The sequence below is a fragment of the Aspergillus fischeri genome, genomic scaffold (assembly GCF_000149645.3).
Source record: "Aspergillus fischeri NRRL 181 1099437636264 genomic scaffold, whole genome shotgun sequence".
In the NCBI taxonomy this organism is placed as follows: domain Eukaryota; kingdom Fungi; phylum Ascomycota; class Eurotiomycetes; order Eurotiales; family Aspergillaceae; genus Aspergillus; species Aspergillus fischeri.
This window is the reverse complement of record NW_001509762.1, coordinates 1912771-1931867: the sequence shown is the minus strand read 5'-3', so window position 1 is coordinate 1931867 and position 19097 is coordinate 1912771. Positions and strand designations below refer to the sequence as shown.

Below are 19097 nucleotides of genomic sequence, written 5' to 3'. Positions count from 1 at the left end.
AAGGACTTTCACATTGGTTAAATGCTTTCGACTCTGACTGCTCGATTTGTTGGTATACTTGATACGATATCAAAACTGTCGAATCTACACACCAATCTCTGCATATCTGATTCTCTTTGATGTGAAGCTGCCCGAAAAGTCGATAGGGTTAACCTTGCCACAACCGGCAGCAATCATGTGAACGGTTGATAATCATTCTCCTCCTAGAACCATGTGACATTGGAAGGCACCATTCCTAGACCACGAATATGAGAATCTACTGCTTTCGCAGATCCATCTAGACAAGTATGAGCGAGAGATTCATCTATGCCAGCCCCTTGAGAGAACAGATTAGTGCTACCTACCGATGCGAGACTGGCGTCCATACCCTACTTGGACGGACCCGGATGGCGGCGATGACGGCCTATCTCATGACCGATTGATCTGCAATCTATCAGACGGTCTGCCATCAAGCCAAACAAGGGAGGCGTATTAGAATCAATGCAACCTTCAGAGGGAAACTAGAGCAAAATGATCTTCGAAAGTAAGCTTGAAGACTTTTGATCGACACTGCGGAAAGCACCATCCGCTTCAAGTGGGAAAGTTTGATTGTAATCCGGATGTGCATGTGACACAAAAGGTCAGATGGAGTCGTATTTGAGGCAAACCGAAACTGACTAGTTTTTGCAGATGGGCATAACTGAACTAGCATAGGCCACAGATATCAGGTGTGAAGCAAGTTCGATTGTGTGTGTATCTGAGGATCTGCAACTACGCAGCGTCGGTCGAGACCCGAGAGACAGAGACCGTCAGAGATAAGGGAAGGCATGGCATGCATTGGCGTACATTCCGCTACTGTACGATGGCGTTCTCCAGATGGACCGTGCTCCCTACCAGGACCCTAAAGGAGGGTCGGCCCGACCGGGATGAGCACTGAAGGAAGTGAAGGTACAAAAGGTATGAATGGTATCTGTCTTTTAGACCAATAGTGACGGTTGACAAGCGGCCGGGAGTCAGTGCATTCACTAAATCTGGTAGATAAGACATGGTATCCACCATGTGCCCATTATGTTCCTCAAATAACCAGGAAACTTCCGCACAATTGTTTGACTGTTGTTATGTTGATTTGGTGAGAAATAGCCACAGACTGAAGAGTCACACGTGATCCCGGGTCAACCCCTCCTCCGGCAACCGCCCAGGGTAATCGCGCAACCAATCAGCGATGAGAAGACGGACATTGGCAGAGGAGGGGGCACGGGATTGGAGCACATGACATCCAAGAACGAAGAGGGAGGGTAGTAAAAGAGACCGCTAATGGGAGAGATATTGAATGCCAGACAGGAGTTGACTCCCTTTGCTGTTAATGAAGGGGAAGTTCCGGTGGAGACAACGAAAGACCATTCTGCTGGTTCTTGGACGACCGAAGTCAGGTGACTCTTCTACGCTTCTGGTCGTTACGCCTTACCGGACCACCGCCGCCTCGACTGTTCTGCTCCCATTATTTGTCCCTCGCCACGTGAGCGCTTCTCTCTACTACTCGACTCTACTCCTCCAATATCCCTTCTTTCTATTGTAAAAGCCGCCACTTCTTTCTGTTCGTTTTCTATTCCGGTCCGTCCGTTGTCTTTACATTGGACGTTTTCATATTGAGTATTTCCTCGCGATCAAATTCGATTATTGGTCTTCGCGATCGAACTACGATATACCTGCCTCTTGTTGTTGCCCGTGGCAGGTGACTTGCTGTCAGGTGATAGACAGACCATCCCAAGGTACAGTGAGCTCACTCCTTCTATTCGCGACTATCAATCATTGCATCGTCCCTCTGCCATACTCCACTATATCAGAAGCTTCAATAAGGCCCCAGAAGCATCTCACCATGCCCCTCTCTGGACCTCAGCCTCGTCCGCCGGGAGCCGGATGAGGTTGATTTTGTGATGCTATCCTCTCTTCCCCTGTTACCTCGGTCGCAGAGCCGTCATGACGCGTTTCTGATGTCGATGTCGACTGTGCGACCATGAGGGTTTGTTTTCTGATTGATGGGTTGCGCATCAACTGTCTTTGGCGCATATTGATGGAATCAATATAATTGTGTATTACATGTTCCTGGATTTGATAGTCATCCAATGTCTGTTATGATGCTATGGTGCGGAGACCAGCGCGTCCAGCCTCGCTCACGCGTCTTAGTATATTCACTTCTCACTTCTCAGCACATCAATGTCTTTCCTTTTGGTGGATGTTCACTCACGAGAGAATTTTCTCTTTTGTCTTTCTCATAGCCTTGCATTATTGATTTCCTCACTATTACACTCATTATTTACTGGGCTTGCCGACTCACAAACCTAAACCGCAGGGAAGTTCCTTATGCTACGCCTCCTTTGGTAGCTGTCTGAGGAGACCTATCTCGAATCAATACATCTGCTCTGTCTAAAGGGTGGGTTTGGTCACCTGATACACACTATCATGGCCGATGCTGACTTGGCCAACCTGCAGGGTGACCACACCACATCCTACATCATGTCTGACCAATCGTTGGGTGCCCCGGATAGCAATATCACAAACAAGCGCAAGCGCGAAGGTGATGACAGCGCGGGCCCGGATCCTCAGCGCCTGAACCGCTCTTCCAATGGAAGTAGTGGCAGCATGCCTGGCGCGGATGCTCAGAACAATTTCGCACACAGCTCTCTTACTTCCTATGATGCGCACGGTCTCCCTACCTCTACTTCGGAGCTCAACATTGACCAGCAAATCCTCCAACATGTCGGACCACAGAACGGTATCTCTGATGAGAACGCTCTGACTGCTAAAGCCGCTTTGGCCGCGCACAATCCTCAGAACAAATATCCGCCTCCCCCCGAACCTTCTTTCGACGCCAATAATCTCGCCCACGGGTTGACGTTCGGCGACGATATGGGTCAGGCTATGGGCCCTACTCATGGACACAATTCGACCGCCGCAGCTGTCTACGCTGCGCGCGAAGCCCAGAGTATGAATCAAAAACCGTCCGTTGGTTCTCCTGAGTGGCACCAAATTCGCAAGAACAATCACAAAGAGGGTAAGCTGCGGCAGCTGTTTTATGGGGTGATTTAAGCTAATTCGATTTCAGTGGAACGTCGGCGTCGTGAAGCTATCAACGAGGGTATTAATCAGTTAGCGCGTCTGGTCCCCAACTGTGACAAGAACAAAGGCGCTATCCTACAGCGTACAATCGAGTACATCTGCCAGCTGCATGATGAGAAGAAAACGATGAGTGAACGATGGGAGCAAAACAACATGACTACAAGTCATGCTATCAACGAGATCAGCGCTCAGAATTCCAAGTTGAAATTAGAAGTCAACCGCCGTGGAGATATCGCACAGAAGTGGCTTCAGCGCTGTCGCGACGCAGGTCTCGAGTTCGACGACTACAACGACGCCGAAGAGCTCGAGCCGCTTGAGGTCGATCAGGGTCAGGTCTGAAGGCCGAGTTGCGTTTCTGGATAGATGACTTTCCCTTTGCTTCTCTATCTCATGGTCATACATGTGCTACGATCTGTTCTTGTTCGGAGGCTGAGATTCCAACATACCTGCTCTTTGTCTCCGTTAGTTCGTTTTCAGTTTCATCCCATTCTAAGAGACCCTGCGAGAAGCCGTGATTTGGGCGTGGTTGCAGGTGCCGTGTTGATCTTTTTCTGATGTCTTGCATCAAGTCACCGCCTCTGGAAGAAGACAGGTGACCAATGATCTACAACCTTAATTTGTCCAGCCCGGAGTCGTTTTTCCGGCGCTTCGTGATTTTTCGTTTCCGTCGTCTGCCTTCTTCCGCGTATCTTTTACTCCTGTGTGTTACTTTTTCTATCTTAAGGGTCGGCGAAACCAGGGTTGGGAATGGAGCCTACGATATCGCGTTATGGGAATTGCAATTCGATCTCTCAGATTTACACAATGGCCATTTCGTAGTTCGATCTTGTTCTCCGAAAGTCAAATGACAAAACGCTGTTCATGGAAGATTCGGCTCCCTAGTCGTCAATGACAAGCTTAGCACGTGAGGCAATCTTAAGGCAATCTTACAAGACACAGCCACGCTGATCAGTTGGTCTCCGTGATGGGAATGAAAACGTCAGAATATGTCTGAATTGTCCAAAAATCTACGGAGAAGAGAAAGTAAAGGCGCATATGAGATGCAGACAGGGTACTGTCCCAAAACAAACTGCTCTTCCGCGACAACTGAGGGCCAAAAAACCTACTCGCACCATCCCCACGCCACTATCTACTCTGCACTCTACAGATTCGACTTAGCGGTAACAGAGGACCCAGAGCTGGTCCCGACATTCTTCACCGTCAGGGTAGCGCCGGACTGGCCGGTCACCCTCACGTCCACGGTATCCTGCCCAAACCCACTGCTCTCCTCGAAGAAGTTGTAGGAGGTTCTCGTGGTCCCCTGCCAGGTCTTCCCGCCGTCGGTGCTAACCTCGAGCTTCGCGACGGGCTCATTGGCGTTCATGACCTGCATGGAGAACCAGTAGCGCGAGGTCCCCTCCTTGTTCTTGAGGACGACGGGCGAGGTAATCCCGCAAGGGACGAAGGACCAGGTGATGGGGATGATGCCCTTGGAGACGTCTGCTAGCTGGGTGAAGGCGTCCTGGAAGAGGTCGAGGTGGTCTTGTTCGCATTCGGGGCATTGGTCGACGATCTGGGTGGGTGATGTTAGCTGGGTTGTGTATGATATGATTCGCACGAAAAGAGAAGACGTACCATTGCTTTGATGGTTTTACCGTTGGGTCCTTTCACGGAGACGCAGGCACCGCATTCCGCGGCGTTGTTCCATGCGGCGCCTGAGTAGGCAGTTCCGAAGAGGCCAGAGGGAAGCGTGTACCCGGTGAACGAGCAGGTTCCGCCGGAGATGTTGCCGCCGTAGAAGGTGGCTTTGCCGGAGTGGGTGGTGCTGCTGGAGGAAGATGCAGCAGCGGCCGCCTTGTTGTTGGTCTGGGAAGCGGCTGTTGCAGGCTCAGCAGGGGCTGCCGGAACGGTGTCTTGTTGCTGGGTAGCGGGAGAAGAGGGCAGTGCAGATGTCGTTGACGACGACGAAGAAGAAGAGGAAGCATCAGGATCCTCATCAGCCTGGGGCTTCTTGACATGGGTGATCTCATCTACAGTGGGTATGATGGAAGCAGCAGAAGGGCTATCGACAGTGGGCCAGGGGGACTGGGATGGAGCCTCTGAGAGCTCCACTGGGGGATTTATGGACGGAGTTGCTTCATGGGTTGTTGGGACGTGGGAGACGGCCTTGTTGTACCCGGCACGACAGCGAGATTTAGCGCCCCCGACCATAGGGCTCGCAGAGACCGATGAGGCCGCGACCAGAGCGGCAACGCCTAGAGTGGTGAGACGCTGATATAACATTGTTGGATGTTGATATGTCTTGAAGCCGTTGAAGCTAGAGAGGAAGAAAAGAGTGCAAAGTCTGTACTAGACTACTTCAGGTGCAAAGGATTGACTGGAGACTCTGCTCCTGTTGCAAGCAATGAATGGAGACCTGGGCTCAGATCGCGGAAACGAATGTAGTTGCTGTTCCAGACAGAAAACTGAAAGATTGACTTGAAGAGCAGTGCAAAGAAAGAGAGTAAGGAAAAGAGAGGACTTAAAGGATATATCAATCAAGAAGAAAACGAGGGACAGTAGTGTCCTCCTCCATGGGCTGAATGACCGGCCATTGCCTGACAGTGAAAGGGACCCGATTGTGAAACAATAATTTAACGCAATATAATAAGATGAACAATTCTAGATGAATGTAGGCATTAGCGCAAAACGTGTAATGAATCAGAAGCCCTAGGACGTCCAGGCGTTTGTTGGGTTAAAAGCCACGGCCTGCTAACGGAATGAATCGTAAAGTCTGAAACGTCCGGCGTGGATTGCACGCAACCGAACCTCCCGGACCTGCTAAGGGTCAGCGATCCGGAACCCAGCCGAGAGACTGAAAGCAGGGGAATGGTCCGTTCTTTTGCCTGATTGCATAGCATTGAACGAAGGGCTCCACAGACTTTGACTCTTAGCTCTGGCCCTGGAAATTAAACGGCTGGCCTAGCCCATCGTAGACAACCGGCACAAATTCGGTAGACGGTAGAAAAACGATAGCAGCAGGACAATTCAATGCCTCGAGATCTCAATGTGATACTGTTCATCTGATTTGGCAAAGCCTGCGGGGACAAACAATCCGTACTGGTGTTCGGTGGATTCGAATCTCCTATCCCGATTTGGAGAAGAGATCAGATTAACTGCGATACATCATCCATATGCGCCAAACTTCACTGGTTTGCAGCAGATTGAATGGGCCTTCTGTCTCAGGACCCCTCAAAGAGACCGAGCGGCTTTCCTCGGGACGAGTATCTCATCGGATACATTCTGCGTCGCGAAGACACCCTTGTCTACTGCCTTTACTGGTATGATTGTCCTTCAAGATCCACCAGATGGGTCTGGAATAATTGATGTAAGCCGTGACCTTACCACACCAAGCAAATTCAGCATGAAAAGGTAGACAGATTGAAGGTCTTTCTGAGAGTTTTGGCTACGCCACTAGGGGCTTCTCCAGACTCCCGCCGCCTTATAGCAAGCGATATTAAGCCCGGGCCGTCCAGATGACTCTTTCTAGGCTAAGAAGAGATTTGCTGGGGTGGTTTAGGGGTCAATAGTTCCCTATGTGTTTACTGAACCATTCCCATACACTCTAACACCGTTTCAAACAGACGTACTCCGTAAACTGATCCCGTGAATCCGGCGTAACGGTTGAACATGAGCCTAGACCATAGACTGCAGTGCTCAAAGAGCACGACCTTCTCCAATCATCATTCGTAACATCTACAAAACGACGAGAGTCTCAGGATATCGCAGTATACCAGCAGTTGACTTGGAGAAGGCCCATTCTAGTAACCGCAGTGTAGCTGTAACAGGTGTGGTTTGGGCTGTCCGCAATGTTCTTACAAGTCAAAAGCGACAAAATACTGATATAAAAAACTACATGTGTTTATGTGTACGATTGAATTCCTTCTTGATTCTAATGTTGCCATTCTCTCTAAACTGTCCCTTGTGTCTTGCTCTGGTGGCTGCAATATGCTCATTGAGGAAATACTACGGAGTATACATACCACTACTAGCTAGTCTACGCTGAATTACACTTCAGCCTAGTGATGGATATTAAACTCTATCCTCAGTCCTCATGGACATGACGCTTGATCGATTCGTCAAATGTCTATCTAAGAGTAGTCTTGCGCCAGCGTGGAGGAATGATACAAGAAAGGGTATAGATCAGAAAGAGGACAATAGTTAGCAGATAAGCAAGGCAGCTCAAGGATCTCATCAGAAAATCCAAGACGATCATTTGGAATCCCACATGATTTCGTTCAATTTCAGGAGCGCATCGGCACTGGCTTTCTTCGCAGTCATAAAATCTTCCCGATTTTCGGCTCCACGAGGTCCTCTGAGAATTTCTGAGAAGCAAAGGTCAATAAGGACCTTGAGCTCATCATAGGTGAGCGGTTCGCCATTGCCTGCCGCTAATGCCTTGTCGCCCTGCGCAGCGAACAGCTCCTTTTCATCTTTGGCGTACTCCAATGTCTTTTCCGCACCATCCAAGAACCAGTCAAGGAATTTGGCACTACGCGGAAGTGCAACGACCTTGTCAGGATTCCCTGGTTCCTCTGTCGTGGAATCCTGGGCTGTTTCAGCTGTCGGGTCAACAATTATATTCTTGAGGTTCTGCTGTAAAACGAGGACGTCAAGTTGCAGCCGCAAGGCTCCATTCTCATTCATGGCTCCAATATGACGTGTAGATGAGACGAATGCTTGATCAATAAATCGAGCAAGACCCGAGGTGATGAACCAGTGTTCAGCGGGGCCGAGATATGACGAAATGTTCGTATCAAAGGCGATCAAGTCATTGTTCAGCTCGAGAATCGTGGGAGATGCGGCTGTCGGCTGATTTACAAGGATATGCCACCAATTCATGTTCGAGTTCGGTGATGGTGTCGTGGGTTCCGAATCGCGGTTGCTCGGGGGATTGGGGCCAGCCATTGTACGGGTCAACATGTGAATGACGCCGCATCGGATATCAATGTGAAGAGCAAAGAGCGCGGTCGAGGCCAGATTACGCAGCGATTGAAGAGTGGTGTCAAACGCGTTGGCCGTTTCATGATTCAGCGGCAGATACACTGGTTGACTTATGCTGTCACGCCTCGATTTCATGGCCCCAATCAGGGTCCACCGACGAGGAGGTGCTCTAGCCTCAGGCTGTGGCTGCCGTGACTCTGAGGCTGTGATTCGGCGCAGCTTGGCAAGGTGGCTTGCAAGCCATTGCTAAAAAAGAGTCAGCCAGGCTTCGAAGGCAATGGACCATACGGAGTTTGTGACAAATATTACCATGCTATTGTAGAGAAGTGACAGTGCGACCACTGTTTTGGGATCGGATATAATGTCGTACGGCTCTAACGATACCTCGTCTGTGCGTTTGAGCAGAAGCTCGATTTCCTAGGATAATCAGCGGCTGATCCGACGTTCGAAGACGGGCAGAAGAGGGGAGAGTATCCACCTTATCGATGAGTTCCTTCTTAGCGTCTGCTGGCCTCTCCCAGAGATCCCGAACTGTATCATGAATATCACCAAATTCGGCAAACTCTGCTGCGGCCTTGAGGCGGACTTGACCGTGATTGCGAGGCGAGACCTTCGTGACAATAGCTGGACAGATATATGAGCCATTGGACTATCAACTTGGAACGTAGTGGCTCTTCTAACCTTTGTACCACCCACAGCATTTGTCATAGTAGGTCACAATCTGGCTAATTAGAAGCTGTGTGAAGGCCTGATCATGCGGAATGCTGGACAGCATTTTACTAAACTCCCATATGATTGACATGAATTTGACAGTGCCCTGTTGTATTTGAGATTAGGAAAGACCAACATGGACGATATGACGACGCAAATACTTGCCTTGAAAACTGGCCGAGGGGAGGATTTTGACCATTGAGGATCTTCCGTGAACGCGTCTGGGGCGATGAAACTAAGACTACAGAGATCTGTGACTGTCTCATCCAGTTGGGGAAGAAATACGTTGACGAGAAAGTCATCCAAAAAGGACGTCAAAGTGCTCAGAGCAATGTCTGCATCCACAGGCACTATGTCCTTCAATCGTTGTATGAAGGATAAGGAAGGCGGAAGAAGAAGACTCATGTTGAACACGCTGGGTTCAATGAGTATCTTATGACCGGTTCCGGAATTTCCTTGCCCGTCTCGTGAGCTGTCTGTCGTCGTGAATTTCTGCCTGGTTTTCGATACTAAACCAGGAACCGACGTCTTGAGGATCTCATCCAACTCGTCTTGTTCCGCTTGCATTTCCGTGTTTTGCTCTGTTTCGGAAAGTTTAAACAATTTCTGTGAAGTGTCAACAAGAATCGGCCATGGCTAGACGTGTCCTAAGCAGACGCACCTTGTTCCTATCCCTATGACCAGCATGGATTTGACGTTTAGCATCGGCTTCTTCTTCTCTAAATCTGAAGGAGGACTCTCCATCGGTGGCCAGGTAATCGTGCAACAGGGAACGAATCTATAGAAACTGTGAGATAGACTGCATTGAGAAGGTGTAAGCCAAATCTAGGGAGACCACTGACCTCACTCTGATAGAGCTTCCACAATTCTTTGAAACCACCTGTGAGTGAACTGTTCTTGGGAATACCCTCGCGCTCCACAATTCCGGCAATGGCATCGTGGAGGACACGGTGACCTTCAGCAATAGCTTCAAATTTGGCATATAGAGTCCATAAGAACTCCGTCAAAACATGTCCGCGTTTCTCAATGGCCTCTGTTGGCAGACTGGTCTTGCCATCCCGGGATGAGAGGCCCCGGCCCAAATTTGGATGACGCGCGTCGACTTCTGCATTGGTCTTATCGACCACTGCAAATAGTTCAACTGGAAGTCGTTGTTCAATGCGGTCAACCGCTATGTCCAAATGGCCCATCTTGTTCAGCGCCTCAATTAAAAGTCGGATATAATAAAACGTGTCAGCCTCCGGGTTTCGAGACGCGTCCTCTACCAGTGGCGTAGTGGCGTCCAGCTTCCCAAGAAAGGCGTAGACAGGTTTTTCCCAGGTTGCTACTCCAGTCCAGCTGGAGGCGTTTGCGGTGCCAACTTCTCCCTCTTGCGCTGGCGGTTTCCACCGATTGGAGCAATAGGGAGATTTGAGGTACAAGTGATCATGCAACTCTTCTATCAGGATATCAGTCAGAGATATTTCTTGGTTCGCAAAGTAGGCGCGTATGTCTGCCAGTGCTCCGATATTCTCTAGCTCGGAGCGCCGTAACAGTCGGAAGGCATCGTGAAGCACCTCGACAGCACCAAGGAATCGCTTGTCGGATATTCGGGACTCTAGCTTTTCAGGCAGAGATTGTATTTCCTGGATTTGACTGAAAAGCTGGATTAAGTCATCGTATTTCTGGGAAGACGTCGCTAGTCCCTTCAACTCGGGCTTCGTATAGAGTAATCCAGCTTTGGCGTTCTCCAGCGCATGTTTTAGATTTCGGACTCGATTCTGCGAGCTTTGTATATTGGACTGGATCTTGTGGTATGTACCAATGGAACTGTTAAATCCCTGGTGATGCTCTGATCACTATGTTCAGTATTGGTCTGACAATGATCTGATGGGACGACCCACCATTGACGACAGACTTTAAAGTCTTCTGAATCTGCTGGTTCATATTGAGGAAATCAGGCTCGCGATCTGCTTTGCCCAATGTACTCGTGTCCATCAACTGCAATGCCACCTGCACCGGTACACAATCGTCGGAAGCTACGAAGCCCCAGTCGCGTTGGATCGCCTGAAGGATATCTGAAAGAACAAACGTCAACCATCCAGATCCACCATACAGACAAGTCCCGTTCATTTAAGTAGGTAAAAGAAAAAGGATGAATGGACCAGCAAACCTTCCATAGCTTCAGACCCCGCACCACTGCTCACGGGTTTGGCACTCTCAGGACCACTCCTCTCGACGCTGCTGCTGCTGGCCACCCAGCTAGTCTCTCCCCGTGCTCGGCCATCCCGCGACCCCGGCGGCCTCCTTTCAGCGTCTGTGTCCCGTGTGCGCGATCGCGACGAGGAGTTCTGGCGGTCCCCCTCCCATCTCTCTCGGCGCCGCTCCGGTGAGGCTGAAGGTGAAGGCTCTTGCGAGGATTCGTTATAAAAACCACCATATCCACCCGGACGACGATCTCTCCCCCCTGAATACCCATTGACAGCTAAGTTGCTGTTGCTGCTCCCGTATCCGCCATCACTCCGATCGTATCGATTGCTTTCGGAATATCCGTATCCGTCGGCGTAACCGTTTCTGCCGTTCATACCAGAGGATTTATCAGGGGAGAGGTAGGAGTGCTAATTTCCGAGAGTGGCGGATCAAAAAGGCGACGACAGGAATAGATACGCGGAGGAGCTGTCAATTGGTCTCTCGATTCTTGGTGATGTCGCAGGGCATCAAACGGTGGGGAAAGCAATCATGATCGTTCTTAAAACTGCTAATCCGAAATCTATAAGAGGGGCATAAGATTGAAGCGTTCAGCAATGGAAGTTAGGAGGTTATTATTCAGACAATCGCAACAAAAGCGCACGGTACGGAATGTGATTGTTTGAAGAGGCCCAAGGTCTGAGTCCGCAGCTCACAAGTCGCATCCGCCTGATTTCCCCACACAAGCTTTCCCAGCATCGACAAGCCACGTCTGGGAATGGCTACACACATCCACTGAAACGGGTATCCTACGTTCATCATTCTAATGACAGACAGGCATTATGATGTAGCTCTATGTGATCACCAGAATGAATTCTAGAATATGTTATTGAACGCTGCTATTTAAAGCCACGTGGGCTATCTTTTGAGATCAGCTCAGATCTATTTAGTGATGGGTGCAGTCTCTCTCTGAAGCCAGCTTCGAGTGAACTCATCATTCTCAAAGAAATGATGCGTTTTATCCCAGACCTCTGCGTGATAGTCGTTCACCCACTTGAGCTCGAGGTCGCTGAGCAGGGATGGTTGAATCAAGTTGCGGCCAATGGGAGCCATTGTGACATGTTCAAAGCCCAACCATGGCTTGTCACCGAATTTATGCGTTGTTTGTACCTCCCGCGCCATAATGACATCTGAGGATATGCTGTTAGCCTCCTTACGATCTGCCCGAGAGACAGAGACTCACTCTCAATTCGAATGCCGAACTTGCCGTCCTCGTAGAATCCAGGTTCTATGACAGTTAGTCCCGAGCCACAATGACGAGTGTGAACGACCTACCGTCTGAGATGACGTTACCGGGGGCAATGGGGACTTCAGTGTACTGTACGCGAGTGCCAATCCCGATAGGGCCTTCGTGCACATTCTGCCAAGATGTCAGAGGTGTTGGATGAGCAGCGAACGCAGATTGTTTGCACTAACCAGGTATGAGCCAATGCCGTGGCCTGTGCCATGAAGATAATCCAGTCCTTCTTTCCACAAATACTGTCTGGCAAGAGCGTCGAGTGCAAAGCCACTAGTGCCCTTGGGGAAGACAGCAGTATCAATGGCAATCAGACCCTTGAGCACCAGGGTAAAAGCCTTCTTCTCAAGCTCCGTGGGTTTTCCAAAATGAAACGTTCTCGTGACGTCCGTGGTTCCGTCTAGATACTGAGCCCCAGAGTCACAAAGATAAATAGCATCCGGGTCAATGATGGAGCAAGTGCCTTTCTCTGGCTTGTAGTGGATAACGGCGCCATTAGGTCCAGTTGAAGAAATAGTGTCGAAGGAAAGGCCAGCGAAGAGATCGTGCTTGGTTCTGATCCGCTCCAACTTATCTGCGGCATCCACTTCATCAAGAACAGTCTTCTTGTTGACCAGCTCGTTTTCAAGCCACGCAAAGTATTCGATCAACGCGGCACCGTCTCGGATATGGCAAGCCCTCATACCCGCAAGCTCTACTTCATTCTTGATAGCTTTAGCGTCGGCAATAGGACTCCGGGTCTCCTCCACATGCTCCTCGCCTCCCAAGCTGAGGCTAAGCGCCCATGATGCTTTGTTGGACAGGAGAAACTTTGAGGCTGTTTCCCCAGCTTCTTGCTTTCTTGCTTCACTGAGTGCCTTAGCGTCTGCAAAGATAGAGTTATATGGCTTGATCACGACGTCCTGACCGAGATGAGCTACAACTTCTGGGGTGATCTTGTCATCGTCGATGTAAAGCTCGGCCTTTGTAGGGGTAATAATGGCGTATGCGAAGAACACTGGATTGTAGGGAATGCTATCATCTATTAGTTGAACGAAGTCAAGTTTGAGTGGGCGATGCTTACTCGCTTCCTCTCAGGTTAAAGAGCCAGGCAATTTCATCCAGCATAGCTAGGCTCCTTGTTAGCCATCAATACTGCAGTTGGTTTCAGGCTCGAGGGTCGGGTCGCGGTACATATAACGAATCCAGCTGTCTTCTTCTTCTCCAGCTCCTTGCGCAGATCCGCAATCTTCTCCTGGAAAGTCTTTCCTGCGAACTTATCCGGATGAACCCTGACCTTCTCTCGCGGAGGTGCCGGTCTGTCTTTGCCCCAAACCAGGTCGACCAGGTTCTGCGAAATACCGACCAGCGATGAGCCGTTCCTCTTTAAAGTTTCTTCAAGACTCCGTGCGCCCGCTATATCGTTTCAGTAATCAAAATTCGGATATGATATATGGCATCGCTTGTCACTCACAAGCCGTGATCAGAGATGGGTCGACTCCAACGACTTTGCCCCCTTCGGCCTGTTCGGTCGTCCTGAACAAAAGGGTCAATTCCCATTTCAGGGTTCAATGAATCATTCTTCAAAATGCCTACCATTCTTGCCAAGTGGGGACATTCTCAACTCCTCTCTTTAGCAGCTCCCAATTGCTATCGAGTTGCTTGGAAGCCTGATTGAAGTATCGTCCGTCCGTCGATAGGGCGGCCTTGGTCATAGACACGATGGCCGTTCCCGCGGATCCGGAGAAGCCAGAGATGAACTCTATGGGTGCGGTTGTAAGTCCAGGGTTGTCCCGCGGTCGTCATATGAACAAGCAGCTACATAAGGGAAGGTTCACGGGTAGATCTAACCTCGGCGGCCGTCACAGGGAGCGATGTATTCCGACTGGTGGCTGTCTTCCGATGGAACGACTTAAGCAAAGTATGAGTGAAGTTCTTATTTGTATCATGAACGACAAGAGGGGCTATGCGATATCATACTATATACATCGACCTTATGTTCCTGCATCAACTGCCTCAATCTCGCTAGGCGCTCGGTGGTATTCACGGTCTCCATATCGGCGGCGTAGCGTGCGACAGCGGTGGAGAAAAGCTTTGGTCGAGAGATGGGTAGTAGAGGGGCTGATCCAAGAGCTGATAGCTTGCAAAGGCGAATTGGAGAGCGGAAACCGAGCATCGACAGGCAAATGTCAGGAATGTCAGAATGCAGTTGCCCGAGATTCTCAGAAGCGATCCGGATGACGCACGACAGCAAATATTGTACGAAAATGCGGGGGTTCAGAGGGGAAGGGAAAGGTTGGGAGATGAGATGGAATTTTTGGAGTCGCGTGTACACTGTACAAGGGCCGACACTACTTGACTGACATGAAAATGAAATATGTGGCCAGCAAGATAAGCTAGTCGAGTGGAGTTTTGAGATAGGTGTGCTCCGTAGTTCGTAATAATGTGGTATTCCACTTTCAACTGCGGATGTGGGACTCCGTACCTTACCTACGGTAGTACAGAGCCCTGATGTTGTTTGCAAATTATAGTACGTCTGTAATTTACAGCATTTCTGGGAGCAACCCAAACTACCTATAAGTACCGGGTACCAGGCAGTAAGGCTCAGTAGGTCTGGAGAGTTACCTTAATGATCCAATTATCCAAAGACCATAATTCCGTCATCTGCAATGAGTACCTTTGGTCCCATCAGGCAAGGAGACTAGACACGGAGCATGTTTCTGTATAACTAGTACCAACGTGGTGCTATCTGATATCCCACCGCGGCCGGATAGAAACATTAGCAGCTAACACTTGTATAGGTAAGGAGTACGGAGTAGACGCCTTGAAATACATCCAGGTCACATGCTCGGAACATTCACTGTTTTCTTCACGTAGACTATCTACCTACCCCTCTTGAAAGCCCACAAACACAGCCATTTTCCCCTCTGATTCTTCCCCGTCTATCCATCCCACCTTCTCACCGCCTAACATTTTTGTGATAGTGGTATCAACACGTGACTCTCCTTTATCATTTCGTCAAACAATCTATACCAGGACCCAGCTCTCTTAAGAGGGCCATCAGAGTTCTGGTCATGTCTGCGGACATTCACGGCCTTGCTCCAGATGTGCAGCACATCTTGAATGAGGCAAGAGAGGTGAGTGTAGTCCTTAATACTTGTCACATTTTAAGACTAACCTGTCAAGCTTGTCTCTCAACTGTACAGTCCAGAAAATGCAGGCAATCCCGCTGAGATCAAGTTTATCCAGGACCGTTTGCAGTCGCTTCAGAAAGGTCCTGAGGCATGGTTAATTGCTAATGATCTGCTCAGTGCTAACAGCACTGATATGAGATTTTTTGGCGCCTTGACTTTCACCGTCAAAATCAACCTTGACTGGTATGTGACTAATCGAAATGTCTGTGGAGTCCAGCTTTCTGACATTGTTGCAGGCAGAAACTCAACCAGCATGATGTTGAAGAGCTTCTTGGTCGGTTGGTTGGCCACTATGCTGTACTTGTCAACTCAGGCGAGCGCCCTCTCGTCATTCGAAAGCTGGCCACAACCCTGGCAACCATCTTCCTGAAGCCGGGTGCTCCTTGGACTCGGGCTATCTGGAACGTAGCTGCTTCCTTAGCAGGCAGCAAGTATGTCCCTGAGAACCAAGCTCGGTCTGTCGATTTGCTTAATTCTATCTTACCGGCAATGTCTCAAGCTCAGATCGTTGCATTGCTCTATTTTTGCAACGTATTGGGAGAGGACATCAATAAATGGAGTCCTGAGTTCCGCGAAGGGGTCGATATTCGCCGCGCGGCTGAAAATATTGAGGATGCATTCGTTGTTGTGGAGTTTGTTCTGCATCACTTTCTCATGCAGGATGCTTCCCAGGACTCCTATGACCCTGCTCCGGGCATCGAAGCTCTCAACGCGTACAGCGTAAGTTCACCTTGGGCTTGCATTCTTCATCATCTATCTTCGTGGTTATCTGACACTTATGTTCTAGTCATGGATGTCCGTGCAAGGTGGAAGCTTGTTTCGAGACACGATTTCGGCCTCCCAGCTAACGTCAGCCACAAACCATGTCGTCCAATGTCTAAAAGTTCCTGGATTGTCGAAAACTGCAGCTCAGGTTGTTGTCGAAATGATGGATTGGAGAGATAATATATTTGGTCAAGATCACCTCGATGCTGTCCTGGCGTTCATCATAAGTGATTTTGGTACCGCCCATATTAAGTCGCTTCTGGATGGCGATTTCGAAGCCGAGAATATGACATTTTTGGAGCTCCTACTGGCATTCTCGACTCTCAAACAGAGAGAAATTTTGACTCAACCTTTGAACCCTCAATACAATCAGATTCTTACCTTACTTCACGCCTTGTTGAAAGCCCCCGGCTATGCTGCAGTGGATGACTTGGCATCGCCGCTTGCCATCGAGTGGTGGACTGAAGTTGCCGACGATTTCCAGGAGATTATCGCTGATTCAGATGACCAATCTAACTTTGAGCCTGCCAAGCAAAATCTTGCCCGTGCTGCTCTGGATTGCTTCGAGAAGCTCAAGTATCCGACTCCAGAGGAGCTGCAAGAGTGGAGAGATGATGATCGCAGTGAATTCAGTTCGTTTCGCCGTGACGCTTGCGACTTTATTCTGGCCGTCTATCCCATTCTGGGTGTGGATCTAGTTCGAGTATTTCAAGAACGCACAAGGACTTCTCTCGCAGAACAGAATTGGAGAACGTTTGAGGCCGCAATCTTCTGTATTGCTCAGCTTTCAGAGGCCGTGGATGACAACCAGCATGCGGATGATTGTTTGAACGCAATCTTCTTTTGCGACGAGTTTGCTCATCTCTGCAGGGGTGAAGGAATATCGATCCCAGACAAAGCTCGCCAAACGCTAGTGGATATGCTAGGAAGATACCAGTCTTACTTCGAGCGTACCCATGCTTTGCTCCCACTGGTGCTTACTTTTCTGTTTGCATCTCTTGATGTCGCATCCTGTGCGCCAACTGCTTCCAAGTCTATCGCTCACCTCTGCAGATCGTGCCGTAATGCTTTGACTTCTCAGCTCCCGGTATTCCTAGATCAGTTCGATCAATTTCGTCACAAAGCGACCGCCACAGTCATGACGATGGAGAAAGTTCTGGAGGGTATCGCTGCCATCATCCAAGCGTTGCCTACGGATGAGGACAAAGCGCAGGTCCTTGAGAGAATCCTGGATTATCTCCGTCAACAGGCCATAGTGGCACGGGATGAGGCCGCGCGTGATTTGTCTGATGCTGCGTACAGCCGCTCTCTTTTAGTGTTACGCTGCATCGCAAGTATTGGTAAAGGTCTCAGGACAGAAAACGAAGTCGTTCTGGAGCCTAGTGACAGCGGCAATGGCGACTCCCAGTCGCTTACCTTTTGGAATTTTGGTCGAGGCGCTGATGCTCAGAGTTTGATTATTCAATCTATGCAGCTCCTAATGACCGAAGTTCCCAGGGATGCGAGCACGATTGAGGCTGCCTGTGATATACTGAAGGCTGGCTTCACTGAGAAAGCAGGTCCGTATGTGTTCCCGCCGATGGTGACTGTCAGTTTCGTCAAAAGCATTCCTTTGGGCAGCGCGGGTACAGATATGGTGATGGGTACTGCCTCTGCGTTTCTAGCGTCTCACAGTGCACACCCAGAGCATATCCGCGAGGAGACCGTCGCTTTGATTGTCCACGTGTACGAAAGCATCTGTCGGATGCAGGAGATGCCAGGATTTTACGACCCCGAAGTTGCAAACAGTGGCATTGATTTCCTCACTCGCCTGGTCCCGAAGTACCATTCCGTCCTCTTCGCGCTTACTTCTGCGCCGCCACCATCCGGCGAAAGCGGCACATCGCGGCGTCCTGTGCTGCAGACGATTCTAGATTTCACTCTACAGTCCTTGCAAGGTCCGGAACCACTTCCTCTCCGCTCTGCCTCGCAGTTCTGGGTGAGCGTATTGAGCCTGACAACCGATCCCAGCGAGGCAGACCCCGTCCAGGTTGCCATCAACGAGTATCTGCCGTCGCTTTGTCGCGTTCTGATCCTCCAGCTTGCGGGCCGCTGCGCTCGCTCGGATATCGAGCACCTCTGCGATGTTCTCAGAAAAGTCATCTTCAGACACCAAGGCCAAGCTCGGCTCCATCTTTCAACGGCTCTTTCCTCAGTGGATATTGACGTCTCCCACGAAGGGCAAGGCCACATTTCTCCCCAGGAGAAAGAGCGGTTGGTTTCGTCCCTTATAGCCGCTAGAGGTATCAGAGCGCACACGAACCAGCTAGCACGTGGCTTTTGGATCAAATGTCGTGGAGCAGGCTTTGATTACATTGGTTAATGACAATCAGGGTGCACATTTGGTCGATACCCTTTAGGAAAGAACCTCGACTACGGAGTACTCGCGACTGTCTGTCAAGCATTCGATTCCAAAGTGAGGCTTGTTTGGTCTTTTATCGTTGGTGGGCGAGTTTCTAATTATGGTAACGATAGGACGGTGAGTACGCCGCAAGGGATCCATCGACCAGTGGCTCGTTGCTCTCGCTGTGGCTATGGGATTCGTGGATATTTGATCAGGGGATGGACCGATATCTGCAGTGGAACAGCCAACACCTACAAAATCCACTCACTCTGCTGGTATTGGTGATTCCATTTGTTGTTTCTCCTCATGTGGGTCGAGATGGACAGCGCGGCGCAGACTCCAGCCACTGGGGCGGTGCAAATACATGTCTTAGCTTGTTAGGTTGTTAGCAGCTACTCGTAGATAGCTGGGCCGATAAAATCGATTCGTCCGCGTTTCATACTTTCCTGAGACAATTAACTACTCAGACTTCATCGGCCTGATCCGTTCGACCAAGTGGCACTCCCCGGCTGATAGAGCGGGAATAAGACACTCGGGAGAATAA

At 49.8% G+C, this 19097-nt stretch overlaps 5 protein-coding genes across 5 annotated transcripts; 2 read left to right on the top strand and 3 right to left on the bottom strand.

Moving 5' to 3' along the window:
- Positions 1 to 2439: 2439 nt before the first annotated feature.
- NFIA_079280 (putative HLH DNA binding protein (Penr2)) lies at positions 2440 to 3435 on the top strand (the record flags this gene model as incomplete). The annotated part of the gene is made up of 2 exons (XM_001259883.1): positions 2440 to 3031; positions 3083 to 3435. The coding sequence occupies 2 exons, from the start codon at positions 2440 to 2442 to the stop codon at positions 3433 to 3435; spliced, it is 945 nt and encodes a 314-aa protein (XP_001259884.1).
- Positions 3436 to 4237: 802 nt separating this feature from the next.
- NFIA_079270 (putative extracellular cellulase CelA/allergen Asp F7-like) lies at positions 4238 to 5358 on the bottom strand (the record flags this gene model as incomplete). The annotated part of the gene is made up of 2 exons (XM_001259882.1): positions 4238 to 4648; positions 4711 to 5358. The coding sequence occupies 2 exons, from the start codon at positions 5356 to 5358 to the stop codon at positions 4238 to 4240; spliced, it is 1059 nt and encodes a 352-aa protein (XP_001259883.1).
- Positions 5359 to 7326: 1968 nt separating this feature from the next.
- On the bottom strand, positions 7327 to 11333 carry NFIA_079260 (exocyst subunit SEC8; the record flags this gene model as incomplete). The annotated part of the gene is made up of 9 exons (XM_001259881.1): positions 7327 to 8304; positions 8368 to 8475; positions 8537 to 8682; positions 8740 to 8875; positions 8935 to 9375; positions 9431 to 9547; positions 9612 to 10600; positions 10653 to 10826; positions 10922 to 11333. 9 exons carry the CDS (start codon positions 11331 to 11333, stop codon positions 7327 to 7329), a joined length of 3501 nt encoding a protein of 1166 aa, XP_001259882.1.
- A 544-nt stretch (positions 11334 to 11877) lies between these two features.
- On the bottom strand, positions 11878 to 14387 carry ampp (aminopeptidase P; the record flags this gene model as incomplete). Its single annotated transcript, XM_001259880.1, has 10 exons — positions 11878 to 12125; positions 12179 to 12223; positions 12271 to 12355; positions 12412 to 13246; positions 13296 to 13341; positions 13406 to 13627; positions 13686 to 13747; positions 13808 to 13973; positions 14063 to 14122; positions 14192 to 14387. The coding sequence occupies 10 exons, from the start codon at positions 14385 to 14387 to the stop codon at positions 11878 to 11880; spliced, it is 1965 nt and encodes a 654-aa protein (XP_001259881.1).
- An 898-nt stretch (positions 14388 to 15285) lies between these two features.
- Positions 15286 to 18532, top strand: NFIA_079240 (putative importin 13; the record flags this gene model as incomplete). Its single annotated transcript, XM_001259879.1, has 4 exons — positions 15286 to 15348; positions 15398 to 15588; positions 15642 to 16125; positions 16193 to 18532. 4 exons carry the CDS (start codon positions 15286 to 15288, stop codon positions 18530 to 18532), a joined length of 3078 nt encoding a protein of 1025 aa, XP_001259880.1.
- Positions 18533 to 19097: the final 565 nt, after the last annotated feature.